The 26,358-nt window shown below is 41.1% G+C and overlaps 3 protein-coding genes across 12 annotated transcripts in view; 2 read left to right on the plus strand and 1 right to left on the minus strand.

The window, feature by feature from the left end:
• The window catches only part of SPTY2D1 (SPT2 chromatin protein domain containing 1), a 19,129-nt gene extending 15,610 nt beyond the window's left edge, over window positions 1-3,519 (plus strand). The window contains exon 6 of the mRNA XM_019954907.2: window positions 405-3,519. Within this exon, the coding sequence (XP_019810466.2) occupies window positions 405-498 (94 nt within the window). The 3' untranslated portion in view covers window positions 499-3,519. The remainder of the gene's footprint in view (window positions 1-404) is intronic.
• On the minus strand, window positions 3,491-18,594 carry MISFA (mitochondrial sheath formation associated). Of its 3 annotated transcripts, none has more exons than XR_011564979.1 (4): window positions 18,463-18,594; window positions 8,996-9,483; window positions 6,192-8,182; window positions 3,491-5,529 (listed from the first exon to the last, which is right to left on the minus strand). XR_011564979.1 is itself a non-coding variant. In XM_070783080.1 (3 exons), exons 1-2 carry the CDS (start codon window positions 8,679-8,681, stop codon window positions 8,090-8,092), a joined length of 162 nt encoding a protein of 53 aa, XP_070639181.1. In that variant the 5' UTR covers window positions 8,682-8,729; the 3' UTR covers window positions 3,491-5,529; window positions 6,192-8,089. The 3 variants fall into 3 exon arrangements, 1 of the variants encoding a protein (XP_070639181.1); XR_011564978.1 differs by having other exon boundaries at window positions 18,347-18,541; XM_070783080.1 differs by lacking the exons at window positions 8,996-9,483; window positions 18,463-18,594 and adding an exon at window positions 8,613-8,729.
• UEVLD (UEV and lactate/malate dehyrogenase domains) overlaps window positions 8,899-26,358 on the plus strand; it is a 67,104-nt gene continuing 49,644 nt past the window's right edge. For 3 of the 8 annotated variants that reach the window (XR_011564977.1, XM_019955037.2, XM_019955041.2), the window contains exons 1-2: window positions 18,623-18,808; window positions 26,190-26,274. Coding sequence is in view for 6 of the 8 variants with exons in the window: in XM_019955037.2 (XP_019810596.2) it covers window positions 18,767-18,808; window positions 26,190-26,274 (127 nt within the window). In the remaining 2 variants the exon portion in view is untranslated. Of the gene's footprint in view, window positions 8,978-18,444; window positions 18,579-18,622; window positions 18,809-25,616; window positions 25,712-26,189; window positions 26,275-26,358 lie in introns of those variants that run through there. The other 5 variants (XM_019955036.2, XM_019955040.2, XM_070783073.1 and 2 more) reach the window with 4 other exon arrangements.

Consider the following 26,358-nt stretch of genomic DNA (forward strand, 5'->3'; position numbering starts at 1 on the left):
TATTAAACCTCTCTCTCCCTCTTGTCCTCTGTCCTCTAACTAGATAAAATAGCAAACTAGAGTGTTGGGAAGAGACAAGAATAGAATCTTATTTATTGCATAAATGTTTCTTGTTCTTTATTTTTTAAAGCTGATGAGATAATTTATATTTATTAGTGTAATGGGAATATTCAGGTGTTTTCTGTTGAGTTGTATGTAAGATCTTTCTTCCACTATAACTTGAGGCAGTGGTTCCTGGTAAAAAAATATTCCTGCTTAGTCTTGTTTTCACTGGTAAAGTCTTGAGGCCTTTTTAGTGCATCAGTACATTCCATGTAAGCTCCCAGTTGAAATTTCAGTCTTGCCTTTTAAAGAACATGGTAATTTCATGTATATTGACAAATACCTGCATTTTTTCCTGACAGCTTAAGATTAGGTATGCAAGAAGATTTAGAGGAAATGAGACGTGAAGAAGAAGAAATGAGACGTCGAAAGGCCAAAAAGCTGAAGAAGCGTTAGCTGCTGCTTGTATTTTTGTGAACTTCTGAAGACTGCTGCAAGGAAGTCCTGCCTTCAGACTGAAGAAGCCCCTTACCATTTTAGAATTCTAGTTGGGTACTCAAGGAGAAGGAATGCATACTGTCATCTATCTGCAGGCTGTCGTTAGAGCATAAAGTATTTTCACATACTTTGCAGGGTGAAATCATAATGCAGATGACATAATACCCAGTGAGTGCTCTTACGAAGTTAACTATTCACAGGAGCCAGCCTTGATCCTCATGAGCTATGCACTCTCATGTGGGGCCGCTCACAATTCAGCCAATCTTGTATTATTCCTTTGCTACTCTCAAAAGGAAAAGAAAGGATTGTTCCTTTACTTCCATAATTCTGCTGATGTGTGAGTATGGCGCTGCCTGGCTCCCAATCAGATTTGTCTTTTGATGAGGAACCTGGCCCTTCCAGGAATGCTGCCAGCAATAAAGTGACCAGTCCTAATCTCTATGTTTGGATTGAGAACTTGAAAATGTAGAGTAGGTGTTATAATTATATGGATGTCATTTCTGTGACTTTGAAAGTAAAAAGTAGAATAAATTGTATTCTGCATTATTCATGAATTGGATGCTGAGCATTCTTATTCACTAATTTAGGTGATTAGGCAATTAACAGAATTTTCCAAGTTAAAATACAAGTTATGCCATTTTTGTTTAAGAGTATTCTCTTCCAGATTTTACTTTCAGATTTACTGTTTTGTTGGTGTAAAATAGACAAGGTCACTGTGCTGTTTGATTTTTATCTAAAAATTTCATTTTTATATTGAAGAAAAAATACTTATTTTATTCAAACATTAGATTTGGAAGAGTAATAGTTTCAAACTTAAGGAAGTGACATGTGAGGCTCCCCTCCGCCTCATTCCACTCCCCATTGTAAGGATATTTTGGAATTCAAGGTGCCCTTTACCTTTTTGTGTTAATGACTCTATTTTTATCTTAAATTCTTTAGCGATTAATGGTAAAAAACCAAAAACTAAATTCATGTGTATCAAGGCCACCACTTTCTCTTTTTGCCCATGTTGCACTTTTATTTCAAACTATGCACTGTGAAGAGATTTTATCCCAGGTAGAAGAGGATGTTCCCTGTTCCTGTGCTTACTAGGCTGTGGAACATCTTCATTCTTACCTTTCTTCAAGTCGTATCTGTAGACTTGTTATATCTCTTAAGCCTCAAGTCCAAGCAATTCCAATCAGGCTGACCTAGGTTCTGGCTGGAGAGAAGCCAAGTCTCAAGGAAGGTCAGCAATAGAAAATGAGGTGTGATGATGCCAGAGAGCATGTGTCCCTGACTCTGAGTGGAGGACTGGGGACAATGGGACATAAGCTTGTAGAAAATTCTATAATAAACCTTGTGGCTGTCCTAAGCCATCCGTCAGTGGGGATCAGGAAGTAGGAGAGGTTATCCTACAAGAAGATTTACTCTTCAAAAGATCTGAAAGTTTTTTTTTTATCTATAGAGCTTGCTTTTTCTCTACGATGGGGTGTTATAGATAACCACTATTAATGATCACATATAACTGTTGAAACACTGGTGGCAGAAAAGCCTGTAGACTGCCTCTCACCTATCTCCAATACCTTTAATGATTCAAGAGTAGTGTGATATTCCATGTAATAAAACAGGTTTGGAACATTATTTCCTTTGCTGTCCCTTATGTGATTTTTTTTTTCTGCTTCACAAGTTTGCTTGAATATAATATACATTTTAATATTCAGACTCTGAAATATGTAATTACAATCAAGTGCTTGTCATAGCTGAAAGATTTCTGGTGGCTTAAAGCTTACTAGCACTTTACTCAATGATATTGTACAGTAACTTGTACAGAAAGGCACCATTATGCTAGCTAAAATTTACAGAACTTGGTAGAAAAGGTCCTTATGTGTAATCACTCGGGTTGCATTCTGCTATGATACAGATGTTGATTTCAGTTTTCCTCAGCATCAACATTATAAAAGCACTTCTGTATGTAGCTCATGAAAAGAAAAAAAAAAGGTTCTGAATCTTTTAATCTTGGCCTTGTTTCCAAATCCTGTCTTCCACTTTGTTCTGTAACTCCTGACCACTCTTAAACAGCTCACAAATCTTTAAAGAAACTGGAATAGGCTGTTATTTTATCAAGGTTTACAAATTAAGTGCTTGATTTTTAATGTGTCTATCCTCTTTTGATTTTCAGATTTTATTAATATTTGAAGATGTGCCTTTTATTGGGTAATGTTAAGTCATGAATGTAGTAATGTTATTTCACTATTGTAATAATATTACATGATCATGGATGCAGCATTCTCAAACACGATGTGAAGGGAAAGTAGTTTTCATAAAACTCAGTAGAGCTCTGATTGCACAGTCCCACTTGCTTTAGACGTTGCTGTTAAAGCAGGGGGCACTTTTTCTTTAAAAGCTACTTTCAGAACTTGTCTTTGTATTTTCTCTAAACTACAAATGCAATTATGTCCATTTGGAGGCCAGGGTACCACATGTCACAGGCAGCCTTACATGTGTGCCGTGAGAAGGTTCAAAGACTGTTATCAAGAAAGTCTATGGGAACTCGAAATTTCATTTTTTAATGTAATCCCTAAGATCTTCTCCAAGAAATAAATTACTGTTTTGTATTTTATAATTTAAAAGCAGCTATTAGTACACTTCTGAGATATAACAGGAGACCAAAACATGTTTGGAAAGAGAATAAATATATAGAGACTGGTTATTTTATTTTCAATGTGCTGAATATATTAGACTATTTATTTTGTGAGTGGATGTGATGAAATATTCAGGTGTTAGTGTATGATTAAGAGTGGGATATAGACTTCTTTGAAGTTATTAAATCCATGTCTTTTACATAATGGACAAATCAAGTTTAAAGAAACATTTACATAACATAGCTTGTTTTCTGGTGCTGTTGACCTGCAAGAGAATCTACTTTTGCATATACAGATAAAAGTTTTGCAATTATGTATAAAAGAAATTGTAGGCATTAAAAATATTTTATTGATATTTTCACTGGTTTGCATTTATTTAACAAAACTCATATTCCTTATTTCATCACCCTGAATATTATTCCAGCTAGAAACCCCAGCAGACTCATCAGACTTAGAGATGGGTTTACCTCCTTACACACACACTCACACCTCTGTTCTTTCTCCCTTACACATTCTTGTCTGCTCAGCCCCTGCCACTGACACCTCTTCCCTCTCGCCCCACCAGCTTAGAGAACTATTCTGGTATTAGACCTACAAGTTAGGAGAACAGTTTGGAGATATAGTCAGGGAACAAGGGAAGAAGAACTGGGTATATAGCACCTCTTTTCAAGAAACTGAGCAGTTCCAATCCCCTATAATAAAAAGAGCCTGAGATAGCTGGGAAGATGAGTCCTTAGGAATATATGAGGCAAGTGGGTGCAGCCGTGAAGCCAGAGAATGTATGCACTCAGTGTAATGTGTTGACTCTAGGTCATACAAGTATAAAAGATACTAGTATCCTATTTCTGCATAGAAATTTTGAATTCACTTGTTCTATTAAAAAGGGTAAGCCATTCAGTGCATAGAGGCACTTAAAAATACTTTAGCAAACATATACTATGCTACTGCTAAGTCGCTTCAGTCGTGTCTGACTCTTTGTGACCCCATAGATGGCAGCTCACCAGGCTCCTCTGTTCCTGGGATTCTCCAGGCAAGAATACTGGAGTGGGTTGCCATTTCCTTCTCCAATGCATGAAAGTGAAAGTGAAGTCGCTCAGTCGTGCCTAACTGTTCGAGACCCCATGGACTGCAGCTTACTGGGTTCCTCTGTCCGTGGGATTCTCCAGGCAAGAGTACTGGAGTGGGGTGCCATTGCCTTCTCTGATACTACAGTCGTTAACAAAATGCTGTCTATATAACCAAAAGATGTGCTTTGTTGGAAAGGGTGCACTTCTGAACAATGAAACCATTAAGTCATCCCCAAGCAACCATAGAATGGGAGCAGTTCCATGTAATTTAAAAATATTTGCTCCTTTTAGATTTTCTTTTTTAGGGTCAGAAAGCTCAAACCAGTTTTAGAGGGCTTATTAGGCATATCCTAGGGCTCAGATACCCAGATTAATAGCATGAGTCTTATACACAAGAATGGGAACCTTTTCTGGGTCTCATGAACTCAAAACTGCATCCTGTTGAGGGCTGGGCAGTTAGCTTTTGTTTCTACTGGTGCTGCCAGGCTCAGCAGTGGTCACTGCTAAAAGAAAAGGCAACCGCTGGGCTATTAGGTGAGGAAGACATTTGAACCAAGGTGGTCAAGATCTTGGAAAACGCAGTCTCTCTTGCTCAGCTCTTTTCCTTGGCATATAAGAGCATGCCAAGGAGAGGGCCTGGATCTTAATCTCTGCTACACAGAACTGTGTGGGTTGGTAATGTACTCACTCCCAACTTCATTTTTGCCACTTTGTAAAAAGTGGCTAAGAGGGTTACTACAAGGATTAAAATGCCAAATAGTATCTAGCACCCAGTGTTAAAATCCCCTTTCCCCATATGGTGTAAGCTTTGGGTTCTTAATGACAGCTGTGAAAAGGCCACAGAGAAATAGCCCCACCCAGAGGACAGGCTTAAAGTTGCTTCAGTCTCTTAACTTTTTTCCACCCCTGCCTGGATCCTGGTCCTTGGACCCAGGAGAAAGGTATTATGTGGGAAACAGGTCTAAAGAGCCCTATGGAATTTCCTCAAGGGTACTGAATAGGGGGCAAATTGAACTAAGGATCTTAGTCTTAATGCCAGTCTTATGGATTATTAAATAGGGGACCCAATCCCTCCCATTCCCCCAACTACCTCCCCGCTCTCCATCTCCCTGTTTTGGGCTAACAGAATACCATGTCTTCATTCATCTTTAAAAGTGTGGTAACTTGTTACATAAAATGTGACAAAATAATGTGCAATTACTTTATATGTGACACCATCAGGAACTGTACAGCTGGGTGGGAAAGCTTCAGAGCTGCATCACTTCACCAGGATCATCTTTGCTTATTTCCACTGGGGTCTAGGAGAAAATGAGATCAGGTGGGTCTTGACTAGTGTTGGCTAGGGTGTGGGGCTGCGGGAACTGCCCTCCTTCCCAAGGGCAGGCAGGGGTAGCCGTGTCCCGTTCTGCCTCACCTAATGCCTCTAAGCCCAGCTGCCACTGGTACTTAGCAGTGTGGGAGCACACAAGTAGTAAAGACAAACATCCAGGGTCTAACATAAGAGAGGAAAGACATTTGCCAACAGGACAGTTTTACAACCCAGTGTTTATGTGATGAGGGACAGTTAAGCCTGGGTTGCTGATGTGGGCTAATTTAAGAAGGGAAATTGAAGGCAGAGCATATGAAGTGTCCTGTAAGTACGAGAATAGGTCATGTCTGTCAGGCAGCTTTGACTCTAGACCTGAAATATCTTTACCTCTGTATCTCCAGCTTTTTGTTTTTGTTTTTGGAAAGACATTAAAGAATTTAAGAGTAAAGACTCAGGAAAGGATGTATAAAAGATCACATGAAAGGCACAGGGAACTCTCTCAACTCGAAACAGATAGATACTGAATAACAATAGAAGTAGGTGTGCTAGAGTAACTTTTTAAAATAGAGAGATTCTAAAGTTGGATTTTGGTGCTTGGTTCATGTATCCCAGGGAATACATTTTCAAAGTAGGAATAGAGAACACACTTACCCCTCCTGGGGGATATTTGTATCCCTTCCACATTGTTCCTGCAATAAGAAGCATCCATAAGACAACAATCATTGCAGGGCTTCTTAGCTGGTGGTGTGTGCAGAGTGAAACAGGTGGTTCTGGAAGGTGTGGTGTTCTGTTCCGAGCCCTGGAAACTGGGCTGTCTTCATTCAAGACCAGATGGTGGATGGCCCAGCATGGTAGCTCCTGGCTGGGGAGCTTCGTGGTCTAGTTTGACCTGAAGTGGCTCGCCATGGCTATCGGGGGCAGAGCTCAGACACCAATTGTGACATCAACTCTTGTGACCTTGAGGACCAGTCAGAGTGAGAAGGTACGGGACAGTTGGCCAGGGTGTCCGGTGTTTTGGGGCTAAAGAACTCTGAGTAGGAGGGCCCTGTTCTTTGATGACTGTGTGGTTAGGATCTAGCTGGCATCTTATCTTTATTAACTCATCACCTGCCAAAAGTTTGACTACCTGTTTTATGCAATCAGATGCACAAGACATTGCTGTGAACAAAACAACTCACTATGGATTAATGGGGAGGAGTGACTGGCTATGTACACTATAAGCAATTACTTAAATAACTTGAATAACTGTTGTTAGGCTACTCAAAGAAGAAAAGTCTTGCATTTTGAGAAATGGTACAGTTAAACCCTCATGATGCAGGGAAAGCCTCCTCTTGACTTTCCTGAGAAGGGAAGAGGAGGAAGATGGGCTGTTCTGCTCATTTCATTGCTGGAGAAACTGAGGCACACACAATTTCAGTGGTTTGGTCAGGATCACACTGTGGCAGCGGCTCAAGCTAAATAGGCGCCCAGTGACTCCACCTGCAACCCCACCCCACACAGGTCTGTTGGGCTGATACTTTCATAGAAAATCTGGAGCATATGGCGAAAAAAAAAGAACCCCATCATGCCCTGCTCCTAGGATACCTAGGGCTGGGACTTGCTTGATACCCATGCCTTCTGGAGAAGCTTCCCAGAAAACCTGCTCCTGTAATTGCATATTATAATATTAAGACTCTTAAGAGTTAAGTTTCTTTAACAATGGGAACATCTTTGAAAAAACCAGTCTGAATGAAATGGGATGGGATTCAAGAAACCCAGGAGATGGTTTGCTAAAAGGGCACTGTTACTAATGTTTCCTATAGATAGGCTGGTCAAGTGGAGTGAATGAGAGAGGTCTTAAGTCCAGAGAGCTATGTTTCAGCTTCACAAATGGGTTGGTTTTTGTGGCCCTAGGTTAAGTAGGGGATCTATGGGATTGCAGAGTCAGACACGACTGAAGCGACTTAGCAGCAGCAGCAGCAGCAGCAGGTAAGTAGGTAAGGTCATAGTCACCAGTAAGTCTGTTGGCTAGTCCATTATTTGGCCTAGTTGTTAAGTTAGCATTTACTACTTAAAGTTAGCATTTACAAACTTGTCAAGTTTTGCATTAAATGCTTCACATGAATTTCCAACTGTAATTCTCACAAAAACAGGAAGATACTGGAATATCTCCACCACATGGATGAAGAAACTGAGGTTCAGAGAGATTAAACTTTCCTAAGGTCATATGGCCAGGAAGTTGCAAAGTTAGGACCTGAACTCAAATTTACATTAACTCAAGTTTCAGAATCTGCCAAAAGGGGCATTAAAAATGCTGGTCTAATTTATTATAGAGTCTGCATGGAAAAAATAATAGGTGGAACAGTCATTGAAAAGAATACCCAGGAGGTGTCGTTATTAACAAATCTTTGAAACAGGGCTTGCTGTCCTCAGCAGTGTTCCTCAAATTCTTTCCCGTTTCACAGTTCATTTTATTTTCCAGAGGAAAGTAAACTTTCCATTGACATTTCTGGGTGCTATCACGTTCTCTTGAAAGGGAGGAATCCGGCTCAACAGACCGTCACAGTCACTCAGAGTTGCAGATCTTCATCCAAAGGCTGGCTCCTCAGGTGTGTCTTGCTCTCCTGAACAACCCACCTCTCTTTCCACTTCAGAGTTGGAGGCTAAGGCAAAAAGAAACTTAAAGGCAGAGCTGGCCCTATTCATTGTCCCAGTAGGTAACTGCCCCTGAATGTGACTGGAAGGGCTGCTGAAACGTCCACCAATACCCACATTCCCTTTCCTCCCAGCAACCACTGATCCACTTGGCCTGAAATCCAGAAGTCAGGCAATGTCTCTAGCAGAGCCCTTACAGATTCCATCAGGCTTTGAAATAAGCGGTATTAAGTAACCAAGGGGAGGGGTAAAGGCTTAAAGATGTCCCAAAGGGATGGGAAGTAGCCTGGGAAACTAACTTTGTTCCCACCACATCCTGACCTCTTGTTAGTGGTGAGACCGCAACCATCTTTCCTGTTTGGTCAGAAATCCCAGCTGGGAGGGTGAGCCAGAGCCAAGACTGACTACCAAGAATTAACAGGCAAGGTCATTACTTACCACGAACTCTGGAAATGTGCCCAAGTAACATGCAAATCCAACAAAAAGCATCCAGCCAAGCACGATCATGATAACAAGTAAAACAATTTCTAAGACACAACTGCACAGTGAAAGACTATTCACCAAGATTTTGACAAAGGAGTGTGCTCATGAAACCCTCAGTTGGTAGAGGTCTCTCATGTCAGTTCCAGTCCTTAGCTCCAAAGCATCCACAACTCTCTAGTGGAGAAGTTGGAGTCTAGGAGGGCATTGTGACATCATGATGACATGGACTGGACCACAGAAGGTCAGAGAGACTGCCCCCGATGAGCAGTGAGCGGCAATGTAAGCTCTCTGAATGCGTTATCTCAGGGCAACAATATGAGGTAGGTACTATTACTTACCACATTTTACCAATGAGAAAACTGAGGCTTACAAAGCCTAGTCAGTTCACTCAGTCGTGTCCGACTCTTTGTGACCCCATGGGCTGCAGCACTCCAGGCTTCCCTGTCCATCACCAACTCCTGAAGCCTGCTCAAACTCATGTCCATCAAGTTGGTGATGCCATCCAACCATCTCATCCTCTGTCATCTCCTTCTCCTGCCTTCAATCTTTCCCAGCATCAGGGTCTTTTCCAGTGAGTTGGCTCTTCGCATCAGGTGGCCAAAGTATTGGAGCTTCAGCTTCAGCATCAGTATTTCCAATAAATATTCAGGACTGATCTCCTTTAGGATGGACTGGTTTGATCTCCTTGCAGTCCAAGGGACTCTCAAGAGTCTTCTCCAACATCACAGTTCAAAAGCATCAATTCTTCAGAGCTCAGCTTTAGGTATGGTCCCAAGTGATCTGCATTAGGTTACACAGGTGATGCTCCAGATCAGGGCCCAGTTGCCTGTTAGGAAGTTGAGCTCTTTAGACTAAGACAGCAGTTGGGAAAGGTGCATTCCTAGGTCTATGACAACTCTGAATGAAACACAACTGAATTCTAGGAAAATGAGAACTCTTTATTTCTGTCCCTGCAACCCTTCCCCTCCCATCTCTCCTCATCATCATTTTATAGCATTCTTTAACACTTTTGGTCAGTTCCTGTCCACTAGTTCTGTTTTCCTGGCCTTCAAGAAGCCACAAGCATTTTTTACCTATTCTCACAAAAAACTCCAGTTAATCCTGTGGCTCCCTTCTTAACTGTCCTGTTTGTTAAATTGCCTTTTATGACAAACTTCCTGAACAAGTGGTTCATAAAGCCTTTCTTTCCAGTCCATGCTTTGCTTCCACACTACACACCTTGACTTCTGCCCCAACCCCACTATCCAAATGCTCTCTCAGAGGTTACCAAAGATCTTTTTTGTCAAGTTTAACGACCGCCCCTGCACTGACATGGTGGGTTCCTCCCCCCACCAGAGTTCTTCCTACATACACAGCCCCCTATTAGTCTGGTATCTTTTCCATTATTTTCTAAACGGGTATTCATTGTAAAACATGAAATCATCCAAAGATGTATAAAGAAAAACTGTAATATTCTTCCTCGTCTTAGCTCCATGATGTAACAAGTGTTACAGTCTAGTGTGTATTCTTCTGCCAAAGACTTATCCAGGAGCTTGTGAACATCTTTAGACACACAGAGGGCTATACATATAGAGGTACCCAGGGATACACAGCGATACACATAGAGGGGTTTTTAGTGTTGTTTCATTAAAGGTGATCATACCACATATGCTACTACATATTGGGCTGTCCAAAAAGTTTGTTCAGATTTTTTCTCTAAATTGTTACTGGAAAACCTGAACGAACTTTTTGCTAACTCATAACTGGCTTTTCTCCTATAACAATACATCCTGGGTCAATTGAGAAAAAAATCTAAACACATTCCTTTTTCCATTTCTAAGAAGAAGCTTTATTGAGGTATAAATTACATAGGATAAAACACATTCATTTTCAGTGTATGATTGATACAATTTTTAAAATGTATCAATCTTGTAACTACCACCACAATTAGGACAGAGAAAACTGTGATCATCTCAAAAAACTCCCCATACCCCTCTGAAGTCAATCCCTTCTCCCTAAATCCCTTGGTCCCTGACAACCACTGAACTTCATGTAAATGGAATCATAACCTTCTTCCACTGGCTTCTCCACTGGCTTCTCTCACTTAGCAATGACACTTTTGAGATTCACTCATGTTGTACAATAGTCAGTTCTTTCTCAATGAATATTATTCCACTGTATGGTTGTATCAGTTTGTCAATTTCTCTGTCAAATAGCATTAGGGTTGTTTCCTGTTTTGTGCTATTTTGAATCGAGATGTTATAAATACTTGAATATAATTTTTAAAGGGAACATAAGTTTTAATTTTTCTAGGGTAAATCCCAGGAGGAGGATTACTGGATCATAGGGAAAGTGCCTGTTTAAAAATTTCTCTATCACTGCTGCTGCTGCTGCTGGCTAAGTCGCTTCAGTCGTGTCCAACTCTGTGCGATCCCATAGACGGCAGCCCACCAGGCTCCCCAGTCCCTGGGATTCTCCAGGCAAGAACACTGGAGTGGGTTGCCATTTCCTTCTCCAATGCATGTGAAAAGTGAAAGTAAGATCACTCAGTCCTGTCCGACTCTTAGCGACCCCATGGACTGCAGCCTACCAGGCTCCTCCGTCGATGGGATTTTCCAGGCAAGAGTACTGGAGTGGGGTGCCATCGCCTTCTCCATCTCTATCACTAATTTTCAGCAATTTGATTTTGAGGTTGCTTTGTGTACATTTCTGCATGCTTTTCCTACCTGGGGTTTGGCGAACTTCTTGAATCAGTGTGTTTATGGTTTTCATAAAAAACTGGAGAAATGTTTGGCTACTGTTTCTTCAAACATTTCTCCGTCTCCCCAATTCATCTTCTGTGACCCCCATTATATGTGGATTTTGTCCCACCGCTTGCTGGTCCCCTGTTCATTTTTCTTCTCTTTGTGTTCCACTTTGGATATTTTCCATTGCAGTCTTTTTCAAGTTCAATCATCTTTCCTGCTAATCTTCTAAGCTTCTGTTAATCCCATACAGTGTATTTTAAATTTGATGTATTTTTCATCTCTTAGAATTTTTTTTTTTTTTCAAATTCTTTCAGTTTTCTCCATATCATGTTCATGTTTTCCTTTACATCATGACTGTATTTATGAGATTGATAAACATTTTAAGGGCCCATTTCTGTTACTTCTGGGGCTGTTTCGGTGGTTGTTTTTTCTCTTTGTCATGGATGATATTTTTCTGCTTCTTTGAATGCCTGGCAACTTTGGTTAGATGTTCAACATTGGGAATTTTACACTTGAGTGCAGGAATTTTTTGTATCCTGTTCAGTAGTGTTGGGTTTCCCTCTGGGATTCAGTTACGATCTCTGAGTCAGTCTGGTTCTCTGAGGTGTGTTTTAAGCTCTGTGGTGGTGGATCAAGAGCAGCCTTTACTCTAAGAATGCTGCTGCTGCTGCTGCTGCTAAGTCGCTTCAGTTGTGTCCGACTCTGTGCGACCCCAAAGACGGCAGCCCACCAGGCTCCCCCGTCCCTGGGATTTTCCAGGCAAGAACACTGGAGTGGGTTGCCATTTCCTTCTCCAATACATGAAAGTGAAAAGTGCAAGTGAAGTCGCCCAGTCATGTCCGACTGAGCGACCCCGTGGACTGCAGCCCACCAGGCTCCCCCATCCATGGGATTTTCCAGGCAAGAGTACTGGAGTGGGGTGCCATTGCCTTCTTCGTACTCTAAGAATAATCACCCCTATTACTGAACTATGACCCTTCTGAACACTCTCCCTGATGCCTATGGTGTTAGGTCTCCCATTCTGTGGAATTTTCCACATCCCCAGCTCCCCCTTTGGGAGCTCCCAGAAGTGTTTGGCCTACTGCTTCTGGGTGGTTCTTGTTCCCAGCCTCACGGAGTCTTTACCCCACGTATGCACAGACAGAACTCAGCCAAAGACTTACAGGTGTCCCTGTGGAGATCTCCAGAGTGCTTCCTCTGTGGAATCACCTCTTTGCAGGACTCCACCCTCCAAGTTCCTGGCACTCTGGTTTCCCTGGCACACCACTATCTTTCTTTTTGACTTAGCTTGGTTCGGGTAACCCATGTCTGTGCTGCCGGCTGAAAGCTGCCTTGATGCAGTAGGCTGGGACAGCTGGAAGGCTCAGCTCTCGTTTCCTGTCTTTCAAAGTTCACGGACTGGTGCTGGCCCTTGTGCAAGACCTGAAAATAATTATTTCATATATTTTGTACAATTTTCTATTTGTTTATGGAAAGAAGGCAACTCCTGTAGAGGCTGATCATTCATAGAAGCAGAAATCTAACTTATGTTTTGTTCCTGTATAGTATTCCACGTGTATGTCCTCCTTCTTCCTTTCTCTTGTTCTTTCTTTTTGCTTTGTCTGTGCTGTGCAGCTTCCCCAACCAGGGATGAAACGTGGGCCCCAGCAGTGAAGGTGCCACTTCTAACCCCTGCATTGCCACGGAGTTCCCTCATCTTTATCTCAGTAATAGATATATCAGGCAAGATTGAGTCAGGAGATAGAAACCGCAATAATTTGGACAAAGAAAGTTCAACAAAAAGAATTAGTAACTAGGAACAGGAGATTAATGGAAGAGGTTGAAAGCTGTACATATCATAGGCATAGCATATATAGACAGCAGTCATCACCACTAGAACTGAGGCAAAGTATCCAAGGTAGGAATAAACTGGAAAGAGTGCCTTCCCCTCCAGGGCAGAGATCCAAAACTTGTTAGAGAAGTGATGGTCAGGACCAGCTGGACGGTAGGGAAAATCCAATGAGCTGCTGTAGGCTGGAGCTGGTACACAGGGAACCACTCACTGAGATGCTGGTGGAGTCTGCTGGAAGTTTCTGGTAGCAGGAGGTGGTGGGGGGATGGTTTGTCAGGTTTACTGATCTTCAATAAGAATCTACCTTCTGGGGATATGCCAGTAGAATGGACTAGAAAGCCATCTCACTGTGGGCAGGGGGCGGCGCGTAGAACTGACTGACTACCACGGGGGCCACTGAAACTCAATGAGGAGGAGTTTACAGAGGGGCCACTGAAGCTGCACAGAGTGAGCACCACCACCCCACTCGTACCCCTGGCAGCCACACAGTAGGACCAAAAAAGCACACTGGAGGGGGGCAGTCTCTTCCTCCTTAGTATCACCCTAGGCCCTCTATTGACAGAACTTAATATCAAGCCCACTAGCAAGGGGAAAATGCTTAAAAGGTCCAGTTCCACTATAGCAGAGCAAGCAATGAATGGTGGGCTTGGAACTGAAAGGTAATAAGCAAGCAATAGGCAAAATGTGCGTTTAGACTTCTTTTTTCCCCCAACTTTTTACCACCATGAACATTATTGTGATTGCGAAAAACAAAATTTCTTAGACAAATTTCTCTTGAGTATTGTGTTTTTTTTCTTCACCAGAGAAGGCAAAGTGACCCTCAAAAAGTTATGCTGGTTCAGACAGAGCATGAGAGGTTATATAAAATCCTTATAAAAAAAGAACCAGTTTTAGAAAGAAAGATTACAGTTTCATTTCACGAGGTCAAAGGACATTTGTGGCAGGACTGCCTGAGATGCAGCAAATGCTGTCCATCAGTGAAAACACCACAATCTTCACACATCTAAGAAGTAAATGACACTGTCCTCTGGTGAACAAAACTTCTAAATTTTTATGAGGTCCAATTTGTTTATTTTTTTCTTTTGTTGCCTATATCTTTCATGTCATATCCAAGAAATCACTGCCAAATCTAATCTTAGGGAAGTTTTTTTTCTATATTTTCTTCTAAGAGTTTTACTGTTTTAGGTCTTAACATTTAGGTCTTTGATCCATTTTAAGTTAATATTTGTATATGGTATTGCATAAGGATCTAACTTCCTTTTTGCATATGGATAGTCAGTTTTCCCAATGCCATTTGCTGAAAAGACTATTCTTTTCCATTGAATGGTCTTGACACTCTTGTCAAAAATAATTGACTATAAATGTGAGGATCTGTTTCTGGACTCTCTATTCCATTGGTGGCATACTTTAGTACAAATTATAGAGGCAGAAAGCAGAATGGTGGTTCTCAGGGGTTGGAGGGAGGGAAGAATGGGAAGTTATTGTTTAATGGGTATGGCCTTTGTTTCATAAGATAAAAGATGTATGGGGACAGATGGTAGTGATGGCTATAAAACATTATGGATGTATTTATTACCACTGAACCGCATACTTAAATGGGTAAGATAGTAAATTGTACATTATGTGTATTTTACAATTAAAAAAAAGTTTTTTTAAAAGTAAATGATAAGGATACATTTGTCTGATAGTCAGAATACCAAGGTTTTATCCCTAAACAATGTGTCTGGTAGGACCCATAACTATGAAAGCAGAATATAAACAGAGATCAGAAGCAGAGCACCAATAAAAAATATTACAATTTTAAACAAGCCATTCTTGTGATTTTTCCCAAGCTATAAACAAAGGTGCAGAATATACACATTACCCATTTCTTAGCCTGGGGGCTTTTTTTCCCCCTTTTAATATAATGAACATCTTTGCACAAACATCCTGGGTACTTTTATTTCTGTAAGACAAACTCCCCAAAGTGAGGTTAAAACTAGTACATATTTAATTTTGTAATCTTTTCTCCCTCCAAACACTGTCAGCAATATGTCTCTTATTCAACAGGATCTCAGAAACAAGGACATAGATAATAAATAGTTCACTAAACCCCAGTTTGCTCATAATAATAATAATATTATCAATAATAATTGATAAAAATTCCATCTAGGTGAATTCATGCAATAGAGTGCATAAAACTCTGAGCAATGTATCCTCCACGTGGGAAATGATAGCATGCGTGCATGCACAAACAGGCATAGGGTTCCTAGTGCCTGTGATCCATCCACAGTGATTAAACCAGAAGAGAATTTCTGGTTTGAATGGAAGGCCTCTTTCATAAAAGGTTTTCATAAAAGACTGAAGAAGCTTGCTCAGGCCTTACTTCTAACTAGATAGCTTTTCCTTGATTAATGGATTTGTGACGGGATCTGTAAGACCTCAGAATCCCTGTAAGTTTCACGGTTCCTCAGGTGTGTTAGATCTGGGAGATGTGCTCTTAAGAGGCCTCATCCTTCAACCTTCTCACCTCCTACCTGTCTCCTGGCTTCCACTCCCCACCTCCTCTCTTCACAATGAAGCAGTCAGACTTCTTTTACAACTCAGGTCATATCACTCCTCTGTTCAAAACCCTGCAGTGGTGTCCTCTTTTTCTCAGAGCAAAAGTTTAAGAAAAAAGCAGCCCCTGACATCTGAGAACTGGACTGACCCAGATAGGCCTCAGTGTTGCTAGAAGATGACTCACAGCCAAGCTTCTGTTATCTCCTGTTGGATATAAACAATCTCTCCGAACACTGACATCAGACAGCACAGACCATGATAAGATGAGACAAAACAAGTCCTTATCATAATTTCATCTAAGCAGAGACAAAAACAAGGTTATTGTGCAACCCAGGAAATATCAAACATCCTCTTCTCTCTGCTGATGTGACTACTGCTGCTTTACCAATTACAGCCTTAACCTTGCTCCCATTTGGCCATCTGAGAGATAATATTTATTGAGATATCCAATCTCAGAATTGTCCCTGGCTTCTGAAAATACCCAATCCAAAGTAAAGCTTTGATTCCTTAAGTCTTCTCCCAAATTACCCAGAGCCCAAATCCTGAAATAGGTTCTTTCCACGTGCTTACTCAGTCGTCCTGGCAGTTTTCCACAGTACCTGCTCCATTACCACAAGGAGGCATCAACCCTACTTGAGTATGGGTGTGTTCCTGATGGTCTCTAGCGGGACGGCACTACCAAGCCAGAGTCACAATTGTCCACAAAATCCCTTTAATGGTTCTCAGACTTTATCATGCATTAGAATCACCCAGGCATGTAAAGATTGCTTTACAACAGAAACTAACACAACACTGTAAAGCAGTTATATTCCAGGGAGTGAAGTCGCTCAGTCGTGCCCGACTCTTTGCGACCCCATGGATAGTAGCCTGCACCAAGCTCCTCTGTCCATGGGATTTTCAAAGCAAGAGTACTGGAGTGGGTTGCCATTTCCTTCTCCAGGGAATCTTCCCAACCCAGGGATCGAACCCAGGTCTCTCACATTGTAGACAGACGCTTTACCATCTGAGCCACCAGGGAAGTCCTTATACTCCAATTAAAAACAAAAGCAAAGAAACAAAAGACTGCTTGACCCAATCCCCAGGGTTTCCTATTTAAGTCTGGGGTGGGGCCTTAGAATGCATATTTCTGTAAAGATCCAAGTGATGCCGAGGAAGTCTGGGGACCATACTGGAAGGATCATTGCCCTAAACCATCTGTGGCTCCCCCGTGTTTCTTTGAATTGCTTCCTCACCTCTTCATTTGGCTTCAGCCACACTGGCCTCCCTGCAGTTTTGAGTTTCCCCAAGCACACACCTGTCTAAAGGCCCTGGATGTTCTGTAACACGGAATGCTTAGTCTGTCAGGGAGACCTACCCTTACCTTCTTACCCTGCCTTTTAAAAATCTATTCCCCACGACATGTAATCACTTCAACATATGGTCTCATTTACTTAGTATATTTATTGTTTTGCTCTTACTAATAAAAGAATGACATCCTGAGGACTGCCAATACTTTTGTCTATTTTGTTTACTTCTCTATTGTCAGATCTAGAAAAATACTGTAGGGGAGCAAAATTTGCCACCCTAAAATGTGTCCCTTTGGTAGGAGGATTAATTTACAATGATTATTTTTAAAGCCCAAGAGACTCAGGAAGACTCTCTGACCTTCCCCTAACTGTCTCAAAGGTTTTAGATAGAGGGTCTGTTCCCCAGTTAAGCTATCACCCACAAGGAATATGAGCTAGGCGTGGTGGGAGTAACTGGGCAGAGCCTAGAAGTCAGAGTCTCCTAGGCTCTGCAAGGCTCAGCAAATATTTGTTTATCAAACATTTACTTTTCATCTCCATGTAAACTGTCTCCCCTTTGAGGTTTCAAACCACAACCTCCAACATCCTCTTTTGCAAAGGCAAAAGCTGAAGATGGTATTTAAGGTGGTGGCTTCAGCCATTATGGTTACTCACAGTTCTGCTGGGTCTCTCCCAGGTATACGTGTTATTAATTTTAGTCTGATTTTCTCCTGTTTTTCTGTCTGGTGTCAGTTTACTTTTTAGACCAGCGAGAAGAAGCTACAAGAATAGAGGAAAATTTCTTCCTCCCCAACAGTATCTAGTAAATAGTTGATGTTCAACAAAAGTTTGTTGAATAAATAAGTGCTCCTTCCAACCTTTCATCATCATCTACTAATACAGTCACAGTATTCCTACCTGTGGTTCTTTCTATAAATACAATCACCCTCCTGCCCACACAACCTCTTTAGAGTTACAATAGCAAGCTCTGGAGACTGGCTCAAACCAGGGTAAGCTGGTAAGTAACTCATTCAAGCAGACCAAACAAGGCCAGCAAATTGCATCTCTTCGTCTTACGGCTCCAGATGACCTTATCCACGAATCTCCTACTTTTGTCTTCAAAATCTTTTTGTCACCTGACTTTTTCCCTCTTTCTGCCACCAGCGTGGTTATGCTCTGCCCCGCCCCGTCCCGCAAAGCCAACCCCTTCCCCCACGTTGCACAACCCTCACTCAGCTGTCTTACCTCCCAGTTTTAACAAGGTTCTAGACCTGTTCCATTTTCCTGTCTAGCCCCCCCGAGGATTTGCTTTTGAAGTTCCATTACCTCTTCCTTTCTAAATGCAACTACAACTCGGGGGTCTTGATCTTTCTCGATACTCGGCCGAATTTAACACATCCTTCTCGAAACTCTCTCCCCAGAACAGCGCCAATATCTTCTACCTCCTTTACTGCCTCTCCTCGGGTCCTTCCTATTCCTTTCTTCACAGATGTCCCCGAGTTTCCCTCCAGCAAGCCGGGTCACGGTTCCGTGGGCGCTCACGGTTTTCCGCGGAACGGTGAGCAGACTTCGGGCGGAGCTTGGCTGAGCCCAGGGGTTGGACGCGGGTGGACTTTCGAGCCTGGGAAGGGGCGGGGTCTAGGACCGCTCGGGAAGTTTGGTCCGCAGCAGCCTCCGTCCAGGGAAAGTGCGGAAGGAGATCCTGGGGCTGGGGTCGCGGAACCGGTCTCGCGGTCTTGGCTGGAGATGGAGTTCGACAGCGAGGCTCTCAGGCGACTCCTTGGCAAGGTGCGGGCAGCCGGCCAGGCAGTGTCTGGGGCGCCGGGGTCCCGGGGCGTCCGCCCGTGGCCGGCCTACTTCCTCGGGGCGTTTACCGGCTTTTCTCGGGGCTCGGAGCCAGGGTGGGCTGGCCTGAAGCCGGCTGCGGGGAATGGGTGCAGTGCGGCCGCGGCTCTGGCTCCCGCAGCAGTTCTGAGATCCCCCCAACCTCCACCCGCTCTTACACCTTCTCACGCCACCAGCTTCTCTCTGTCTCAGCGTCCAGCACTCGCCTATCTCTTTAACCACGCCTTTCTCTCAGCAGAAATGGCCTACCCCCACCCACACCCCTCTGTTTTTGACTTGAGTGTTCATTCTTTGGGACTCAGATGTTACTCCCTAGGAGACAGAATCACTCCCTCCTCTCTCCTTGCTTTCGGATATATCGATTATCACATCGTGGAGTAATTATTTCTATACAGACCTTACTCTTTGAAGGTGAACTTCATGGCGGCACAGACAGTGCTATATTTATTCCCTCATCTAGCCCTGTGCCTGACAACGACGGGGGTGCTGAGTAACTGCGGTAAATGAAAGACTGGTGTAGATTTGGGAATGAAAATGGGGTTGGAAGGCCCAGAAGAGATCCTCTTAACGTTGAAAGGTTGACTGGGAGGGCTGACCTAGAAGTCTGACCTGCAATTCTAGGACATGACTAAGGTCAGTTTCCATGTTACACCAGGCTCTTAGTCCAGGCTGTCTGATTCCCGACCAGTGTACAATCTGAGGCAAACTTTTCCACCAGTTTCTTAGTTCAGTGGTTCATAACGCTTTTTAAGACTTCCCTGTGCGGAAAGCGTACATTTGTGACGTTTTTGTTGGGTTCGTGTCTTTTTGATTGAAATTTTTTATATGCCTGATTTGGATGATTTTATCTATTGTGACAGATGTGTAGGTCTTGTAGGAAAAGAAATATCATCGTACCTAGCGTTACAGGCTTTCTGGCTCCTCTTCAGAGAATGTTAAATTAAAAGAATCACTCTATCAAGTTTTTCAATGAGGGGAGCATGGTGTATTGTCCAGGGGGAAGAATTGCTGAAGTTGAGACGAGAAAAAAAAAAAAAAAAAAACTTCATAATTTTGGTGGGACTGGAATGCAGGAAAAAGATAAAAGAGAGACAGTGATTTTCTCAAGGGTTGGAGCAGAATAGTTGAGGAAGGTTTTTATCAATGCATAGGATAGTCTGGCACATTGGTGCTTAATAAATGTCTGTTGGATATATAAATTAAGGGAACCAGTTAGAAACAAGTCAGTCTAGCAGATATTTCCAAAGTTCCTTAGTCCTTGAAGTAGGCAAATAATATAACAACTTAATATTTAGAAATAATTTTAGTGCTGCAAATTTTGTGAACAGTACATTAAAATCAAGCAACTGTATGGAGAACGTGAAAAATCTTGAAAACAAAGGAAACCTTATAAATATTCCTGCGTAGATAAATATTCCAACTTCATGGATATGAAGATATCTGCTTTCTCCACATTGATCTATAGAGTCAATGCAATTCCAATCAAAATTCTAACAGGGTATTTTGGGAAATTTTCAAACTGATGCTAAAATTCATTTGGAAGGACAAAAGGCTGAGAATAATCTTGACATTCGTACAGAAGATTAGGTGTGGGGCTTGCTCTACCAGATATCAAGTCTAGTAATTGAGACTTAGTGTGGTATTGGTATAGGATAGACTGATTAACCAGGGGAACAGACTAGAGGGCTTGGAATCATGTTCACATATGTTTTGAAAATGCTGTATAAAACAGAAGAAGCATTGCAGAAAACTACAGAAAGGAGAATACAGGGACAAATGATTATCCATGTTGGAGAAAATGAAATTGGACCTTACTAACTAACTAAAAATTCCCCTTGGATTAAAGATTTAAATATAAGAGATGAGCTTTAAAACATATAGAGATAAAATGGAGGAAAGAATCTTCATGAACTCAGAGTATGCAAACATTTTTTAAACAAGATGTAAAATACTCCAAGAGACTGATAAATTTGACTGCATTCAAATTAAGAACTTTTATGTATAAAAAGACACCATGAAGAGAGTGAAAAGGCAGAATACAAACTTGGTGAATAATATTGTAATGCATAATTGAGAAAGTATTGGTATCCAGAATATATAAATTAGCCTACATATCAATATTAAAACCAATACAAAATTGGACAAAAGGCATGAATAATCATTTTTTGAAAAATAAAAGAAGACAACAGGGAAATGAGTGTTTGCCCAATCCATTAGTAACCATGGAAAAGCAAATTGAGACCATGGTAAAACACCATTTTCTCTCACTATGTGGGTGACTTAGTTGCTCAGTCTTGTCTGATTCTTTGTGACCCCATGGACTGTAGCCCACCAGACCCCTTTGTCCTTGGAATTTTCCCAGCGAGAATACTAGAGAGGGTTGCCATTTTCTCCTCCAGGAGATGTCCCTGACCCAGGGGTCTCTTGCATTGTCAGGCTAATTCTTTACCACTGTGTCACCTGGAAAGCCCCACTGTTGGTTAAATGGTTATTATTTAACCATTTGGGGAAACAGCTTGGGCTTTTAAAAATTAATTTGATTATGTCTATTTTATGTCCTTCTACATCTAAGTAGATGGAGAAGGCAATGGCAACCCACTCCAGTGTTCTTGCCTGGAGAATCCCAGGGACGGAGGAGCCTGGTAGGCTGCAGTCCATGGGGTAGCTAAGAGTCGGACACGACTGAGCGACTTCCCTTTCACTTTTCACTTTCATGCATTGGAGAAGGAAATGGCAACCCACTCCAGTGTTCTTGCCTGGAGAATTCCAGGGACGGGGGAGCCTGATGGGCTGCCGTCTATGGGGTCGCACAGAGTCGGACACGACTGAAGCGACCTAGCAGCAGCAGCAGCAGCACATCTAAGTAGATACCATAGATGATTCATAATATATGAAGCAAGAGACATTTGCAGAATTATTCATAATTCAAAATTAGAAACAATCCAGATGTTCATTGATGGAAAGATAGTTCTATATTCATTCACACAATGGAAAACACTACTCTGCAGCAGTGAAAATGAATGAAATACTACAACATGTAGCAATAGGAGTGAATCTTAGAAACAGTATGTTCAGGAAAAAAGTTGGAGATTATATACAAAATTATATTTTAATTAAACCAAGAAGCAGCTAAGCAAGAGAGAGTGGTATTTAAGGATGCACACAAATATGGTAAAAACTATGGAGGGGGAAAGGCAGAGGAATATGACTATACAATTTAAGGTAGGCAGTTGAATGGTTGAGAGAAGAAAAACCCAGACAGATGTGATGGGATTGGAAAGGTCTGTGCTGTCCAGTAGTATGGTAGACACTCACCACATGTGGCTTTTTACATTCATCAAAATTAGATAAAATTAAAACTTTTTCTCAAGTCACACCAGCCACAAGTGTCGGTAGCCACACGTGGCTACTGTATTCAACAGCACACACAATGATCTTTTCCATTATGGCAGAAAGTTTTGCTGGACAGCACTGGAGGGTAGGTTGGTTTATAAGTGTTTATTTTTCAAAATGTGTATATATGTACATATATGTTTATGTGTGTGTATATATATATATTCTTTAGTATATATTATATACTAGGTTTGGAAAGATTTTCTGGTTCCCTAATTTCTATTTCTACCTTCCCTGGCTGAGTTACCTTGAACAGGTAACTTAACCTAGATTTGCTCACTCATAAAATAATAGGATTGGACTTAATTTATAAGATTCCTTAATGCTTAATTTGTTTAAAAAAATGAAATGATGCCATAAAATACTCCTCAGTGTCCAACATTTGAGCAGTGTCATACAGGAGTACTCTGATGTTCATAAATATCAGTCTACTAAATAAGCATATTGCAGTGGAGCAGATTAAGATTGAATGTTAGTAACTTCTCAGTTTTTCAGTCGTACCCATTTTTTAATATATAATTTTATTTATTTGTTTATTTGGCTGTGCCGGATCTTCACTGCTGCACAGGCTTTTCTCTAGTCGCGGTGAGCAGGAGCTGCTCTCTAGTTTCGGTGCATGGGCCTCTCACTGAGGTGGCTTCTCTTGCTATGGAGCACGGCTCTAGGGCGCATGGGCTTCAGCAGTTGCAGCACGTGGGTTCAGTAGTTGTGGCTCCCAGGCTCTGGAGCACAGGCTCAATCAATAGCGTGGCACGTGGGCTTAGTTGTTCTTGGCATATGGAAACAGGGATCGGACCCATGTCTCCTGCATTGGCAGGCAGATTCTTTACCACTGAGCCACCAGGGAAACCCCAGTCGTAATGATTTTTATGATAGTATAATTGTTTTAGTTTTAGGATTTCATGGGCCAGTTTTCCTCTTTAGTTTGCTGCTTGCACCCTTTAAGCAAATGGCATTGTCTGAGGTATATCTTTATAGAATGTTACACAGACTTAGGTGGTATAGGAATAGTCATGGATTATGTGTTAATAGTCATGGATTATATTTACTATTACACTAAGAAGATACTCTATTTCATATAGACTAAAAGTGACATGACTTTTTTTTTTTTCTTTTTTGGCTATGCTGCAAGGCATGCAGGATCTTAGTTCTCCAACAGGGGATTGAACCTGGGCCCGTCGCAGTGAGAACATGGAGTCCTAACCACTGGACCTCTAGGGATTTTTCTGTAATATATATATTTTTTAACAGATAAAATAGATCTTTTTCGTCAAGAATGAAAATCACCTATTTGACTAGTAGTGATATTTGGGTTTTCAAGCTGTAACAAAGAGTGCTTTTGCTCTTTTTCAACAGACTTTCATATTACTTTGCAATTAGATCAATTTTAATATATATCCCTATGCAGCCATTAATTATTATATTCTCAGAGGATGTTAAGAATGTAGAAAACAGCATATAATATCAAGTAGAAAACAAAAGAGAAATGATATGATTCATAATAAATGTGTAATCCAAGTGACATCAGTGCAGCTTTTTGTACATTTGTTTAGTGTTTCGAATTGGGATGATTTCATTCACTTTTGATTTCACTGAATCAGGAACACTGAATCTGGGATTCATGTTTACCCTGCTGTAGTTAATACAGGTCGACCCTTTATTTTAGTGATCTTAGTGATTGATGCCCCTGTGGATCATAATTGCTTTCTATATCCACTCTACTTGTATGACTCTGTCTCTTCGCTGGCTGCCATCCAGTTAGCCTACATTTATTGAAGGCATGCCCTGTGCAAATTGCTGTGGGGAACATACAAAGATGAGTAAGAGTTTTCTGTTTTCAAGTTGTTAATAAAATGATATGCTTTTTCTGCTGCCAAATTTTTTCCCCAAAACAAAATGACCTTCTCCTAAAATGACCTTCTTTCTTCCCTCTATTTTCCTATACTGTTCTAGGCTCTAACATGAATTGTAGACAGCTCTTTTCCGAGGCCTTTCTGTAACTTAGATATGTTGTCGATTCATCATTTCCTGTCTGCACTTAGGGTTGTACACACATTTCATTTAATACCTCACTTTTACAAATGTTAATCATAAGATTTTCATACTTTCCTGCTGAAGTTGCCAGGTGGTAGAGCTATTTCTCTTGCACATGAAAAATTGATCTTGTACATGGAAAAAAAAAGATTCAGAGAGAGGAAACAGGATCTGTTAGAGGTTATTCTTGATTTTCTCCTAGTCACCTCCAGCCCTAGGCACTCACTAATCTACTTTTTGTTTCTATGGATTTGCCTATTTTTGTACTTTATATGCAAGTCATTTAATATGTGGCTTTTTGTCTGTTTTCTTTTGCTTAGTATAATGTTTTCATGATTTATCCATGTATATATCAGTTCTTTATTCATTTTTATGGCTGAATTCCATTTTATAGATATATCATACTGGACATTTGGATTGTTTTCCTTATTGACTGTTATAAGTAATGCTGCTATGAACAGTTGTGCACAAGTTTTTGTGTGGACATGTTTTCATTTTTCTTGGGTATATGCCTCAGAGTGGAATTGCTAGGTCATACGGTAACTCTAACAGGTTTCCCTAGTGGCTCAGTGGTGATGAATCCACCTGCCATTGCAGGAGATGTGGGTTTGGTCCCTGTGTTGGAAAGGTCCCCCAGAAAAGGAAATGGCAGCCCACTCCAGTATGCTGGCCTGGGACATCCCACGGACAAAGGGGCCTGGTGGGCTAAGTTCATAGGGTCACAAAGAGTCAGACACGACTTAGCGACTGAGCAACAACAGTGGTGACTCTTCTTTAATCTTCTGAAGAACTGCCAGACGCTTCCACAGCAGCTGCACCGTTTTACCTCCAGTAGTGGTGTGTGCGTAGACGGTTCTGATTTCTCCTCATCCTCTCCCACATATTGTCTGTCTCTCTTATTGTAGCTTGTCTTTTGATTATAGTATGACTCTTCTGATTTTTTTGTTCTTTTTTAAGATTGTTTTGGCTGTGTTCTTTGAATTTCCATATGAATTTTAAGATCGCTATGTGAATTTTTGCAAATGAGCAAAAAAAAAGTCAAATGGGATTTTAATGTGAATTGTTGATCATTGAATCTGTTGGGGACTATTGCCATCTTAACAATATGAAGTTTTCTGATGTAGCAACAAGGGATGTCTTTCTATTTACTTAGACCCACTTTAATTTCTTTCAACAATGTTTTGTAGTTTTTAGAGTCTGTTTTGCATCTTGTTAAATGTATTCCTAAGTATTTTATTTTTTTTTTGATTGTTTTCTCAATTTCATTTTCAAAATGGTAATAGACTCTTAATATACTTTTTTTTTTTTTTCATTTAATCCCCAGCACAAATCTAAGAGGTGGAGTGTAGGAGTCTCCTTCTTTTTGCCTGTGAGAAAAGATCAAGGAAGTTAAATGATTTTACCCACAGGGCAACCAAGGTAGTGTTTCTGAGACTACATCTGAATGAATGAGGAGGCAGTTCTTTCAGCCTGACTGCAAACCCTTGCATGCTTTCTGTTCTTTCTTTGAAACTCAGTTATAGTACCAGGAAGGGAAATTCAAGGTATCTCAAGTGAATGAGGTATTCAGGCATGAGAGGTGGATCTTTAACCATGATGTCAGGAGTGTAATTTCATATAGATATTAAAGGCCCAGGCGCTGGGTTTGAGCTCTGGTTTCACTTGCTATCTAACTCAGCAAGTTATTTTGATTCTCTAGCTTTCGTTTTCTATAAAGTCGAGCAGTTATAAGCCCTACCTACTTCACAGGGTTGTTATTAAAGCAAATACTATTCATGATTGTAAAACTCAGAGCCCAGGGCCTAGCCCATAGTAAGTGTTCAGTTAAATGTTAATTTGTAATTATTCCATTGCCTATAGTTTTATTCTTATTCTGTGTTCATTTTTCTCTTTTCAGTACAAGTTCAGGGATTTAACTGTGGAAGAACTGAAGAACGTAAACATGTTTTTCCCACATTTCAGATATTCCATGGATACGTATGGTAAGAATCATTTACTCTAGTTTTTGCTCCATTAGTAAACTATTAATTATTTGTTCTTAGAGAGCTATAACTGTGTTATAATTT

This window comes from Bos indicus, chromosome 29, assembly GCF_029378745.1.
Source record: "Bos indicus isolate NIAB-ARS_2022 breed Sahiwal x Tharparkar chromosome 29, NIAB-ARS_B.indTharparkar_mat_pri_1.0, whole genome shotgun sequence".
NCBI lineage: Eukaryota > Metazoa > Chordata > Mammalia > Artiodactyla > Bovidae > Bos > Bos indicus.

Coding starts and splice junctions, on each gene's coding strand:
- MISFA (XM_070783080.1), bottom strand. CDS start 8,681: ATGATCGTGCTTGGCTGGATGCTTTTTGTTGGATTTGCATGTTACTTG. Junction 8,183..8,612: donor GCACATTTCCAGAGTTCGTG/GTAAGTAATGAC, acceptor TTTTTGCCTTAG/CCTCCAACTCTGAAGTGGAA.